The following is a 14,877-nucleotide window of genomic DNA, read 5'->3' as shown; positions in this document are numbered from 1 at the left end:
AATTAATACATAATTAACCTCTTTACCTTGGGGGTAATTTTTACCCATTTCAGATGACCACGTGTCATTCTCTTGAGAATAAGACCTAGGGCAAACGTCGAACTTTCCATGCACCGAACTCATTAAAAACAATGGATATCAGGTGATAATGAGACGGCATTCTTTGATGTAATTGAGTTCGGTGCATGGAAAGTTTGACGTTTGCCCTAGGCCTAAGATTCTTTGTTTTAATTGCATCCTTATTCCTGTGTCTTATGTGCATCCATTAAACAAAGAAATTATAATCTAGGGAATGACATATGATCTGAAATGGCAAAATTTTGCGCCCAAGGTAAAGTGGTCTATTGCCAGGTAACCAAGGTAACCAATTAATGGTAATACTAACGATAAACTGAGATATTTGAGTAAAAGGGGGGTGACTAGTCACCACTTTTACCGCCCCTGGATCGGCCCCTGCTGCAAGGATGGTGATCTTATACCCAGGATCTTAGACTCTGCTGAGACAGAGTATTACAATATTGTTACATACCTTGTTTCAGCAGGAAAACCACTTCGATGGCACATTATCAGACAGCCAATCACCATGCCTGTAGTCGTGCGACCTTGACCAACATGGCAGTTAAAGACCATAGCAGGCAAAGGAGCTGACGAGTTGGTGTCAAACACCTGTGGGATGTCCTTGACGGCATTGATGAACTGGTCAAAGTCTTGTTCTTCTGGGGCATTGGTTGCTGTTATCGGAACACGGCAAAACCTAGACATAAAGATTCATGTTATATTATTGCCATGGTTACATCATCAAAGGTTGAGGTCCTTGTGGTGAGAAACACCCAGTTTGGGCTCCCTGTGCATTGCAATGCATCCAGGAGGGGTCGTACACTACTCTTGTGATTAGTCCAAATAACAAAGAACATTTTTGACTAGTAAAAACATGGACAACCCAAGAAATGAGGAGAACGTAGATGGGTGGCTGGGTTTAATGGTAAAGGTTGTGTTTTTTTTGCTGTTTAATGTTACAAAGGACAAACATTTAATGTTAAGTGTTACACTACCCCCCCCCCCCCCACCCCACCCCACATCTATACTTTCAAAGAGAGGTTAACACATGATATAGACAAGGTATGACATCCATACCTGAGGAAAGGGGTCAGGAATATCTGTCGGCTGTAGATCTCATCCATGACGCAGACGTTTTCTTCATATGATATGTTATATGCATGAGGCTCATCGTCAAATTTCTCGACGTCGTTATAGAAATAAAACTTGCCTCCTTCTTCTACAGATAACTTGATAATCTACCACCAAGAAAGAAATAAGTTATTTATACTCATCACTGTTAGTTTAAATACTGGCAGACATATCTATTATTAGGGCAATTTCCAAGGGCGGATCCAGGGGGGGCAAAGGGGGGCTGAAGCTCCCCCTTCAGCAGAAAAAAACAATGCTTTTTTATAATGTTTTCTGTTGTGTTGACGGAAGAAACTCAATTAGCCCCCCCTAAACTCAATTAGCCCCCCCCCCCCAAAATTTTGGCTTGATCCGCCCCTGATTTGAAGAGGAGAGACTGTTATCTAGGAAGGCATCACAAAGAGTTCTTTTTAGGTCTTATCTTCTTCTTTATTCTTATTATTTTTCATTTTCAAGGGGGAGGGGGGGTCACTAGAAACCCAATACACCTCCCTGGATCCTCGTCCCCCAGCAGGGTGCTATGTGGAATTTTAAAATAACGTCATCTTTACAAACCAAAAATTCATTTGTCCCCTCTCTCACTCCACTCCCCCCCCCCCCCCCCCCCCTTCCAGAACTTCCAGAATTACAGACATTAGGATATAAAATATGATGACTATCTTATATTTCGTGTAGTCCCCACCCCCCTCCCCCAAGTCTGGCTTTAAAAAAACTTTGGTACCCCTTAAAGATTGACGAAGCTCCTCCAACCAATAAATATGAACAGTCCCTTAATAGGAGACTAAATAATAATAAATAAATAAATATAAATAAATAGCAGACTAATAATGGACCATCAAAATCCGTGTATTCTGATTGGATATGCAATAATTGTTTTTAAATCCTAGTCAATGGTAAAGAAAAAAACAGAACAATATTAAAAATCAATTGAGTCATTTTCTAATCCCCTCAAAGTATTTTGTTTATAAAAAAAACAATTAGGCTGCTTATATTTATAAGCTACTAATTGGTTCAGGTTAATTTCCTTTATTAACTAATCTTGAGATAATTTTACTTGGTTTCTGATTGGTTCTTTGCCAAAGCAGGTGTCTATATCAATAATATTAATCATATCCATATCTTCCCCTATTTCTCATTTATTCATCTTATTCATTCATTATCCATTTTACCTCTTCACGTATTTTAATTTCTGTATCGGCAAGTTCTTCTGGTTTTACTCCATAGTTAGCAATATTCCCTTTAAGGCTACCTGGGTCTCGTGGCGAGTAAGGAATATAATCATGATTTAAGCTGAGGAAGATCACTGGTTCCTCTCGTAGATTGAAAGAGACAATTTCCTGAAAAGATAAGAATACAAAACAATTGAACAAGGTTTGTCATCTTTAATATTTTCTACACCTACGTCCAGAGTGGCACAGCTCAACGGATTGAACAGAAAGTATGTGAAAGCACCTTTGTCAGCCGCTATACAGTCCATGCAAGTTAGTTACGAAGTATTCATTAGAAATGAATTGAAGTATATAAATGAGTGAAACCTTCATCACCAGAACAAAAATGAATATATATATATATATATATGACAGTTATTAACTCATATGACAACAAAATTATTTCCTGAAAAAGTGGAAAATTAATTTCAATATTTTGATTGACATAAAACAGCTTGTATGAAATCAATATTAATTTCAAGATTTAAAAATGATTGCATATCTTTTGATTAAACATTAGTAAAAAGAAAGTAATTCTATATGTCTATATTTTAATTCATATCAATGGTGACCTAGCAATTATGTCAAAAAATTTTTCAATATATTAATTTTTTAATTCTAGCAGCCATAGTTTAATCTAAGGAGAAAAAACGAATATTCCAAAAGTATTAAATTTAAGATTCTGAATTTCAATATTCTATAGTTTAAGTAAATAGTTACCATATCATAGGGATTACACATCGCTGTCAATCAATTCTTACAGCCTACGAAATCGTTCTGAAAGTGCTTTTAAAAACGCGTTTGAATTAAAAGTTGGTAAGTAAAAGACAAACTGGCTACAGCTAAAGTGAGAGTCATATTATCACCTTCTGATATCCAAAAAAATATAATATCAGCTGACTTGAATTACCTTTAAATTATAAAATGTATTTTTGTAAATTGAGTTTAAAAGTTTTTTTATATTCACTGATGCATATAATAGCATTTTTTTCCATCTTACAATTTATATAATATCTATTCAACTTTGATCAATTAGTTTTTTAATCTTTTTAATCAAGATTTTCTCCTTTATATCAAAGAGCACCATCTTCGGCTTAATTTTTATATTTTCAGAACTCAAAATAATATCTAGCTATTTGCCTGTAGAAGATTTAAATAGTTTCTTCTATTAGACATTATTAATAAAAAAGAAAATCTGCCAGCCTTTAAGATTTACAAGCAAGTATATGAAATTTGAATAATTCCGAATTCAACGACTTATCTTTTAATCATCTTTAGGTCGACAAAGAACTCGTTGTTTGCAATTCCCCATCAGGAATAAACTTACAAGAAATATATTAGATTCACAATAAAGGGAAGTTGAACGAACACGTCAACTGATAATAGCAATAATTAAAAATAATAACAGAGCAATAGGTAGAGAAAGCTTTAAAAATTAGAACTGTGAAAACCCATGAAGCAAGCTTCCAAGCTAAGTGGTATGGAGATTTGCATACAATTTGTTTTCTTGCGACAAGCTTGCCTAGAGATTACTACCTTTTACAAAACTAAACGATCGACGTACGCCAATCGAAAGCAACACATTACATGTAAGACCAATAGCTCTACAAACGTAAACATTAGTAGGTTTTTATTCAAGACGAAAACGAGTCATCAGCTACAGTATTTCTTCACTCTTTTTAACTAAGATAACCGCATACATCGAACCTAACAAATATTCCAGTGTCAAATTTATTGTCACGGATATTTGCAGTACTCTTTTAAGCAGTTTAAGTAGTACTGACACCGCTTAGGATTATATCCAGCCTAGAAGGAACGACTCTGAACTCTACTCTACACATACTAGTAAAGAAATAACGCCAACTTATTAGGTCATATATGACAACAAAGTACAAGACTTACCTTATGTCCGTTGCAGATTAAGGTTTCAATCACCAAGGCAAGGCCATCTTTAGAAGGTTGGCCCATGCCATAAACTGGATATGATCCGCCAGCTTTACGAAAATTCGGTGCCCCACACGTCTCTAACGTATTGAGCCGATCAATTCCATTGAAATGATCTCTGATGAGAAAGTATTTGTCTTGAATAAGTCCATGTTCTGGGAAGCCCGTTTTGATTTTTCCTCGTTTTCGCACGAGTGGTGTGTTGGTCGGCGCGTAACTTAGTACGATGAACCCATTTGATTGTTTCTTCATAGGAGCAGTTGAACCCTTTCGAATCTTGCTTGTATTGATCGGCACAGCCGTATGTATTGGTGTCGTTTGATGCTGTTGGTGTAAGCTTGGACTTGAACCGGGAGGAGAGCCAACAGAACTTGCAGCAGAACCCATATCAAAGCACCGAAACGCTCCTACAAGTATCCAAAAATGAATTTCATGGAAATATCCTCAAGCGACTCCATGTCAACCAAAATAAACAGAACTTTGCTCATTTCGTTTGTGAAACCTTATAATTTAAACGTGTGTTACTGCACATTAGAAATGACATTTGACTGTCCAATCATAGGAGAGATTAGAACTTCGCAACCAATGGGAAAACGAAGAGATCCATTCGCGAAATGCAGGTGGTTCAAGTTCAAAAATACGGAAGAAAAGAAAAAAGAAAGAAAAAAAAAAAAAAAAAAAAAAAAAAAAAAAAAAAAAGGAGTAAAAGACCAATTATTTCAACTAATCCGTTAAAGAATAAAAATTCCAATCTCTTATATTATAGTAATCAACACGTATTTTATCCAGGTCAACGATATGGAGGTTTCCATTCAATTCAGGGATTAACTGGAAAATAAGATAGATAGGCAATCATCTATTGTCACAATAGTGTTTATACTAGGATTTGTGGTTTAAAAAAACAACTACTTTTCAAAGACAATTTATCACATTTCTGTGTGCTATTCTCTAGCTATTTCACGATAACAATACTTCTTTTTCTTATACGTTTTCCAGATTTTCAGGTACGTTCTGTCGGTCTATCGTCATGGCAACAGCACATCAACAACATTCATAAGAAAAAATATCAATAAATTTTACAAACAGTTATGAGCAAACTAAACTGTTTGATCAAAATGGAAAAACGGAATAAAATTATTTTAAACTGAAGAAGATGAAAATGAAAAAAAGAAAAAAATGAAACAGAGAAAGCACTTTTGTCAAAACGGAACGGCATATAGCTTCCTATTTTTGCGATTCTTGAAATTTTTCGATATTTTTTAAACGTACTGCATCTTTTTCGATACTCGGAGATAAGATTAGCACGGCTCCTAGTATTTGACGTCTGTTAAAACTTTTTTCCCCAGAAAGCCATATATTTACGGTTCTTTTCAAGATCCTTATTGAGATGTCGAGATCCGAGCGCGCAAAAGTCATGCTAACAAAATGCCCAAATGTTCATTGCTCGTGTTGGTCAATCAGTATTTTTTGATCGGAAATTCTGGCTTTACTATAGAACTTGATATTGAAGATAAGCAAAAGCTAAAAGGTACTTGATTTTACAAAAATAGAACCGCTCCGCTCTGCTAATTGCGCGCTTTCTTTGGAGTGAATTAAGGTCGTTTTTGTGACATTGAAATAATATGTCATGAAGACAAAATTTAATCCGTTTTCGAAGTGGCTATGCAAGGTGCCTCTACGTTCACAATGGTTATAGTTTTTAACATCCTTTTCTTTTTTAACTACTCCTCCTGCTCGTTCTAAACTCTTTTTTTGTTGTTGTTGTTGTTGTTGTTGTTGTTGTTGTTGTTGATATGGCAACCAAATTAGGAAACTATCCACATACTAAACAAACAGAATTCAAGGTTCACAAAAAGATATGAAGTTTCTTTGTTCGTACAAAGGAAACTCTAGCCTATGTTTATATATTCTAGCCTGACCTTCGTCATTGCTTTTTCCCGCATTTATCGAGCGCTGAAGAATGCAAATGATTTTTTGTGCTGATCTAGATCTGAGGCATTGCACGGATAATAAGCGAAAAGAGGGGGTGGCTTTATGATGTCAATGAGAAATTGAGACTAAGATCCACCCGTTGAGAGCGGACGAGCTGAACAATATTCATCATCGTCGATGCCTGTAAAGGTGATTTACAGAAGGGTCCTACATAGATAGATTAAAATATGGACAAATAATTACGAATATAAATAAATATATATAATTAACAACATCTTAAACATGAAATATATAAAAATAGAAATATATGTAAGATCAAAAATATTTATAGTGAGTACTACACCACTGCACCATTTCTTCATCATATACGTAATATAATTCTTCTTGTTTCAATGATCCTCTATCAATTATCTATTCGAAATGCATATCACAGACGCTACACAACATGTTTTCTCAGCACTTAATAATGGTCATTCATTCACTCGAAGTGGTTTTTATGGTTGTGCTCAAGGACAAATTCAGTCAAGCACGTTTTGCCGTGCTTTGGCTTATATCCATCAGACTTATAAATATAGAGCAGTCTCCAGGAGTTACCATTTTTGTGATTGACAGAACTCGCCAAAATCCCATGTTTCTGTTTAAGTCTTCTACGCTTGAAAAAATTCTGATCTATTTTTTAGGGTTTGGGTATAGCAGATAAAAGATTTACTATGATTTCGCTAACTGGCCATATGTTAATAGTGTCGATGTAATCTAGTGATTGTGGCTACATTTTCACTCGGAAACAGAATCTAAAAATAAACTGATAAAGATTCCTAAGTCCATGGTCAAATTCTTGTCTGTGTCGATATGATTAAAAGGCAAAGCTAAGCAGCGTGGACGGACGTCGATAGTACGTGATCGTTTTTACTGATATATGACATGCCTGACATAAGCGTTTACACCAAGTATTTCACCTGCCGAATGGGCCCTTAAGTTACTATGGATACGGCTTTGCCGCAAGTCAAAATTTTAGTAGACCATAGTTAATATTTAACAATTATTCGCCGAAGGCGAAGTGAATATCGGGGAATATTTACCGAGACGGGAGTCTTCGAGCGGCGAGGTAAATATTCTCCGATATTCACTGAGGCTGAGGCAAATAATTGTTTTAGTGTAAAAAGGAAAAAAAGAAGATAAAAGACATTTTTTTCCAGTAATAGCAACAAAGCGGCTGGCCGCCATTTTGGATTATCGCTGGAGGTGATTATCGTGTGATAGTGTCAGTTTCTCGACCAATCAGCGCGCGAGATTTTCAATAATCACCTGTGCATTTTTACTAATGACTATTAACTATGAGTAGACATGTAACGATTAAAAAGGTGGGGGGAAAGAAAGAAAGAAAGAAAGAAAGAAAGAAAGAAAGCAAGAAAGAAAGAAAGAAAGAAAGAAGCAATTACTGAAAAATAAAATGAATTATGCAGAAAAAGTAAAAGAGAAGGACAAGCATTCCCCCGCTAGAAAGCTTTAAGTTTACTTTGACTAAATACACACACGCACACACAAAACGAAAAAGACCTAAAGGCTGTGGTTGGCAGGTGTCATTCTGGCTAGACAGCTGATATGTCTTATTTATCTCAGCACTTGCACTGCAAATTGCTATCACTTCTTGACTATTCCAATAGGCTTGGTACTAATAGTTTTACATTAAAAGGATACTTTGTATAAAAAAAAAAAAAGCTTTTACATGTAACTATGGTCTATGGTCTCTCACGGTGTTCTGGCGACAATCTCTTAATCGTGGTTCCAAATGTCACTATACATTAAAAGACCATATCAAAACACGAAATGCTTTTAGCTCAGCGCTTTCGTTGACTTACGACTTAAGATTATCTAAAAGACAACTTGGATTAGGCAAAGGTGCTGATGAACGGTGTACATTGTGCGCATATTGCAGGGTCGTTTTGTTCTTCAGCATCATTGCGTGCAACGACGTGCGTGACATGGCTCGCAAAATCGATTGCCTGCAACATTGCGCGCAAAGGTTGAAGCGTGTGTCCGTAGACTAACATATAATAGCATACAATTCAATCTCTAATTTATCCTTAAATCTTTGGCGACTTAAGTAGCTTTTTGATACAAAATTAATGAATTACATAACCATATCACACCATCTGGGTACAAGAGGGTGACTACTGATGTACATGACCGTGTCACACCATCTGGGTACAAGAGGGTGACTACTGATGTACATGACCGTGTCACACCATCTGGGTACAAGAGGGTGTCTACTGATGTACATGACCGTGTCACACCATCTGGGTACAAGAGGGGGAAAATTTTTTGGCAAAATAAACATTCATTGGAACTTATAATTTTTGTCCTCCAACATGGCTGCCTCTCAGCAACTAATTACGATACAAAATACAATACAAAATAGTGTTTTTCATTTTCCTAAATAAAAATTTTCAAAGAGTTCGCTCTGAAATCATGCACTATTTGACAATAAAAGATTTATGATTGCTATTTATCATGAAATTCAAAACTTGTTTCTAGATTGGTTTAATGCCCGACTTCAAAAATGACATCTGGCAGGTTTTCTAAGCATATTAATATTTTGTCGATGACATGATTTGTGAATCGTAAAGCTTGACAAATCAGGGTATAATACTAAGCATTTCAAGCTAAAATAACAATGTTCTGAGATCTTGGGGTAACGGTAATCTAGAGCTAAAATTCTAAATTCTGACAATTCGAATTTCTTTTCTAATTAATATTTTAAGATCGCTTTATTTTGATTTTTTATTTGTGTTGATATCTAGTCCTCGCAACTGACTAATGTTTTCAATTGTTTAAGTACTCGTCAGTAGTCAATTGAATATTTTTCGCTCAGTGTCGTCAACTCCGCTCATAAAAATTCCAATTCTTGCAATGAATATCGGGGTTTACTTGTATTAGTATTTGTCTGAGTAGATATCTCAAAATCAAAAAAAAAAAAGTACTTGAATATAGTATTTACCATCTTTTGTCACAAGCGGATAAGAAAATGAAAACATAACTAACACATTTTACATGCTAAGGTTCTAATAATTACGTCGCATCGACTATGAGTTTTTTTTAAAACTTAAACCCAAATATTTAAATTCGAAGTTAAAATGAAAAATCTTAAAAAATTAAAAAGTTGTGATTTTGAAGCGATAGTTTTTCCTCTAAAATAACTAACCTTCTAAGCTCCAAAATCTTAACTTTATGTCCTACCCGAGAGATGTACGGTCTGCAAGAACTCTACGTTCAGTTCGCTTTATTTGGCAGCAAAAGTATTTCTTTCTCGTCGGTCCGGCGGTTGATCTGACTTCATGATTTCATTTCATGCTTTTCCTGTTACTAAGGACTGCATTGCCAATCAATGCGGTAGGGTGCGATGCAGCTGTGATCTGCTTGCCACAGTGACTATCCGTTTTAACTCGATCATTCGTAATAAGATTTCGCGCCCAAATGAAATAGGAGAGAACATAGGCTGTGCAAATTACCCTTACAATTGGCGGAAACTATCTTTACTTAAGGGAATGATAATGAAAACAAAATGCCTTACCTTTGAATTTTGGCATCTTTTAACGCGTCTAATGAGTGTCAACTAGTAAGTACGACTAGAATAGACTGTAAGTACTACGAGTTTTAGCCTCAATTTTCTTGACTTGGTAAATACTTCAGAATATATTGGCGTGTAGTAATTTTACTCTTTTCGCCGGCTCTACAGTAAGTGTTACATGAGAACGAAGCGACGAAGACCTAGCAAGCGATCAAAGCGTCGACAACGCTCAAAAGTGTTTGAAATTAAACTGTAATTAGTGACAGGTACGCCAAAGATAACGATGGAAATGAAGTGCCGAATAAATGATTTTGGTCTTGGTAAATATTAATATTCATAGCGCAGTCGGTTTCCTTAACAAGTAAAGATATGATATGTATACTATATAACATCATTAACACTCTCGACCAACCAATGTAAATGGGGCTGAATCAATATCAAGTATTAAGGTTACCTTTTGTGATAGAAAAAAGAAAAACAATGAGTGAGAAAAGAAGCTGGAATGTTAAAATTCACAAAGAAAACTTGATAGATGAAGGCCAATGGTAAATTGTCGAGACGACTAGTTCTCATAAATTTAAATCAGAGACAAACGAAATTATCATTAATATTAAGAATATATCACGTCAGAGTAGGGCTGTGCCTTTTGAGACGCTCTCTTGACAAATAATTTTTGACGACTTTGAATGAAGTAAATATGTTATATATATATATATATATATATATATATATATATAATAAATATGGAATATCTAGGAACTCTAGCCCGTCTTTCAAAGCGTATATAGAAAAAGCTTAAGACTGCTATCTTTTTGAAATCACGGCTGAGGATCTAAGAAAAAAGAACGGCAGTTTACCATTTATCACTGCACGTTGCCTGTGCCGACACAGCGCCGTACGAATAGCACTCTGACAGAGAGTACGTATATTAGTACTGCAGGCAGGCTATTTTACAATATCTACAGACATAACTTATCGGTGATAATCAATGATATTTTTATATCGCTAGCTCGGTGTTTTTCTTTGACATGTTTGATGATATCATTTGAATAGTACAATATATGAGATAGATTAAAACAAGATGCGAAAATGGGCCCCAAGTTTATAAGGAACACTTATAAATAATGATTGTATCAGGTGAACTTCTTTCCTTGCTTTAGGTTAGCTTGCCACTTCATAGACCGCTGAGAAAACATAGACAAACTTCCTGTAATCATTTAATGTCATATCCTGAAAATCTTGTAGACTTGTTGGCTTTTCGATGTCAGGTTTATTTAGCGAATCAAAGAAAAACTGGCATGAAAACCGTGACGGAGACGTTTCGTGTTCCCGTAATGATAAGTTTGCCGATTGGAAAGGAGACAGTTCTCGAGTAACGGCCGGAACTTACTTCAGTTAAACTCGTCATCTTATACTGTACGGAAAAAGGAACTCTAGATCATAGTTTTCTATTTTTGCATTTTAAAAATCCTTCATGATTAAAATCATTAATCTTGGTAACTGTTTAAGGTTAATCAAAATATGGATTTATCATTTTCCTTTTTTTAAATGGAAGCGCTCTCTCAAGCACAAGTCAGGGCATGGCTACCTCACACATCTGAACCCTGAAACAACCTCTGGGCTGATCTAAGTCAGGGCACAGCTAACTTACAGATCGAACCCTGAAACAACCCCTGGGCTGATCTATAAGTCAGGGCACAGCTAACTCACAGATCAAACCCTGAAACAACCTCTGGGCTGATCTAAGTCAGGGCATGGCTAACTCACACATCGAACCCTGATTTACAAATTCCACTCTCCAGAGTCCAAACTCCAATTTTTTTACTTCAAAAACATTTCCCTATCCCATTTTGTTGCTTTCTTCCCATCCCCAGTGACCTCAATCCCATTTTTTCCACGAGGCAAAACAGGCAAATATCAGTTTTTATTTTACCCCTTGAAACCGCCGCGCCACCGGATCTTCACTAAGTTCCTCTCTCTTTGTTACGCAAATTTCCTCTGATGTTTATAAAAAACAACGAAAGGAAATGAAACTGATCTTTGGCGTACATTTATTCATAATTCGGATCCAAATTTTTCCTCCTCGATTCTGATCTGATTTCGTTTAGGGTTCGGTTACAACCGATACAGTCTCCCTTATATGCTCTACTTTAGCATAAACATTGGTTCTGATGGGTATCGTATACAAGCAGTTATTGGGTCTCTCTTGATTGAAGGGTTCTTATACACCGTTCTCATAATGGCTGACGAGCGCACGAAAACGAGGTCACCCAGTCATCTTGCAAGGCTGGGCAAGGCTGCTCATTCAGAATAAAGGTGGATAGCACGAATCCAGGTCAAAACAAAAGGTCAATTTCTATACTTTTCTTCTATGAACGCATTTCATCTGCTTTTATATCTTTTGTTGTAAACTAATGACTGGGTGACCTCGTTTTCGTGCACTTGTCAGCCATTATGGGAGTGGCGTATTCAGCCCTGATATAGTCTCCCCAGCTCCCCAGTTTTTAAGTTCCAATTCCATCTGTGAGCTAGACGTGTACTGAGAGTAGATCAGCCCAGAGGTTGTTTCAGTGTTTAATCTGTGAGTTAGCCTTGCCCTTACTTACATCAGCCTAGAGGTTGTTTCAGGGTTTGATCTGTGAGTTAGCCATGCCCTGACATTGATCGGCCTAGAAGTCGTACCAGTGTCCGATAAAATTTGAAGAAATGTAATGCATGTTTTTCGTCGAACATTGGGGGTTTGTTAACTTTTGTTGCATCATAGCTAGATGGTGTTTTGGTGCAGTGGCTAGTGCTGTTAGTTAGTCTTAGTTTTGTACGGTAAATATAATTATATCTTCTTTCTTATTAGTCGTTTAACGTTAGCCACGTTTGAATTGGCGTTCGTTCAATAAAATTCAATGACGTCATCATCATCATCAATAATACAGTTGTATATAAACCACGAGTTATATTTTGGCATGCACCTCAGCAAGCAGTATTTTTCGTATTTCTCACCTAAGGGTTCAATAAATGGTCAATTTATTGCTGGCGCGTTCGCTTGGCAGTAATTCAAGGTTTCGCTCCTCTTAGTTACCGTTGCTATGGCCTACAAGCTCAATAAATCAGCTATAATATCTCACGTCAGAAATTAAAAGTGTAATCCTCATATTATTGGAGTCGTTCATGGGACAAGATTATAATTTCACTGGAAAAACTGCTGCAACGGTGATTGGTTTGCTAGTGCTAGAGCAGTTTTCGTGTGACTGTGAAAACGTCGCTGCCGTATGCGTGCCTTGTTGCGACCGTGATGTTTTCTAGACTTTTGATTGGCTGATTTTTTTTTCGTGCAATGTGATTGGTCTGACAGTGTCGTGACATTGGCGTGACCGTGTGCGCGCCGTATTCAGAGCTCTGTATCGGACATTTGATTGGATGAATAGTAAATTCTCGTGCAATGTGATTGGTCTGGCGTATGCCTTGCCGTGTCATGACCGTGTTCGTGCGGTGAGCTTTTCACAGTCATAGGAAAACTGCTCTATTGTCTGAAGAACCATGAATGATGACGTTATCGTGTTGATTGTTATAATCTTCTCAGCTTGCTCTGCAAGAACGCCCACTCAAAATATCTAAAGTCTTATTAACAAGAAATGCAGAAAGATTTACTTATATTCATTTATTTTGAGATATAGATTGCTGTTTGGACGTCGATCGCTATAAGCTATTACGCGCTCAAACGACCAATAATCAATCAGTATCCTCGGTCTCTAGAGCCGGCAAGTGCAGTTTAGTTTTCTGCCATTTTTCTTTCTTTCTTTTTTCCCCTCTTTTAAAAGTCTGCATATTATTTGATCAACGTTATACGAAAGTGCTTCATGGGGCAAATAGTTTACATATTCACATTTGATAAAGTTTTGAATATCATTTGTATACAATACGACTTCTAGTTTGTACGGAGATCTGTTATCTTGTACTGTTTACAGCACCTGACCTACCTCGCAACGTGCAACTCGCTTTTTTGAAAAATATAAAAATACACAAAGGCTAATAGTTTGTTCTATTCAAAAAACCAAAATTACAAATTCAAAATCAAAGGTTTTCCATTATTTTGAAATGTTATAACAAGGAATCTTGAATAAATCCGGGCATTCCTAGGCCTGATGATGACACTAATCGAAAACATCCGATTTTGAATTTGTAATTTAGTGGGTTTTTTTTTTTTGTGAAGTTTTATGTATTCATATATTAAACACCTGATAAAATACCACTTTCAACTGTGATTCCTTTTCATTTTTAGCCCGACAAGTTCATCCTTTTAGGAATTAATCTAATCGCGTATATTTCTTAAATATAAAATTGAGTAACAACCTTGAAGCGTTTTGAAAAATTTATCAACATGTTAAACGGATGAGTTATTACAAAATAATATGAAAAGAGCAAGCGATGAAAACTGGGAAAAAATCAACCCGGTCAAGACCTTAACAGCGGCATCAAGATGAATTGAATTTAGAAGTCCTTTCTTTGTGAAAAGCATGGGAAACATGAAGCCAAAAGGTGGTTGAACGATTGAGTAACACTTTCTCTACTACGTGTAGATTGATATACGAATCACTGAAGTAATATCGTTCAATATTGTCTGCATTTGGTATACTTACGACTTATTTCTCGGAAAAAGTTGCCCAGAGCTATGAGAAGCGTAGTCATATCGCATTTGCGATTTCTGAGTTGACTTCGGGATGTACTTCAGTCAAGACTTGTACATTGTCGTTCAAAATACTTTGATAAAAACGCCGCAATATCTTTCCCGCTTCAATGCCTGTAATCCCGAGCGAATACTAACCAAGTTTACCTCAATACGTGACAAGCGCTTGTATGGGGGCAAGTGTGAAAATAGGAAAACACACCAAGAGAAAGTTGAATACTAATTACAAGTTTGTTCTCCACTCTGGCATTTTGAACAAATATTATTCACATTGTCGATAGCAAGGGAACATCTTTCCAAAAACGGAGCTTCTCATTGGCGTACTCCCGACGTTATCATAATAAGAAGTTGATTCG

General features: G+C 36.3%; 1 protein-coding gene across 3 annotated transcripts in view; it reads right to left on the bottom strand.

Annotated features, from left to right (window-relative positions):
- LOC116308497 (paladin) overlaps positions 1-14,877 on the bottom strand; it is a 23,375-nt gene extending 8,498 nt beyond the window's left edge. Inside the window, exons 1-5 of one of the 3 annotated variants that reach the window (XM_031718929.2) lie at positions 14,475-14,877; positions 4,299-4,747; positions 2,358-2,525; positions 1,135-1,295; positions 530-754 (exon numbers count right to left, since the gene is read on the bottom strand). In XM_031718929.2, the coding sequence (XP_031574789.1) occupies positions 530-754; positions 1,135-1,295; positions 2,358-2,525; positions 4,299-4,747; positions 14,475-14,523 (1,052 nt within the window). In that variant the 5' untranslated portion in view covers positions 14,524-14,877. Of the gene's footprint in view, positions 1-529; positions 755-1,134; positions 1,296-2,357; positions 2,526-4,298; positions 4,748-9,474; positions 9,568-9,843; positions 10,064-14,474 lie in introns of those variants that run through there. The other 2 variants (XM_031718931.2, XM_089031095.1) reach the window with 2 other exon arrangements.

The sequence above is a fragment of the Actinia tenebrosa genome, unplaced genomic scaffold (genome assembly GCF_029948245.1).
Source record: "Actinia tenebrosa isolate PJP-AT-01 unplaced genomic scaffold, QUT_ActTen_1.0 PGA_scaffold16__25_contigs__length_10494907, whole genome shotgun sequence".
Lineage (NCBI taxonomy): Eukaryota > Metazoa > Cnidaria > Anthozoa > Actiniaria > Actiniidae > Actinia > Actinia tenebrosa.
This window is presented reverse-complemented; position numbering and strand designations above follow the sequence as displayed.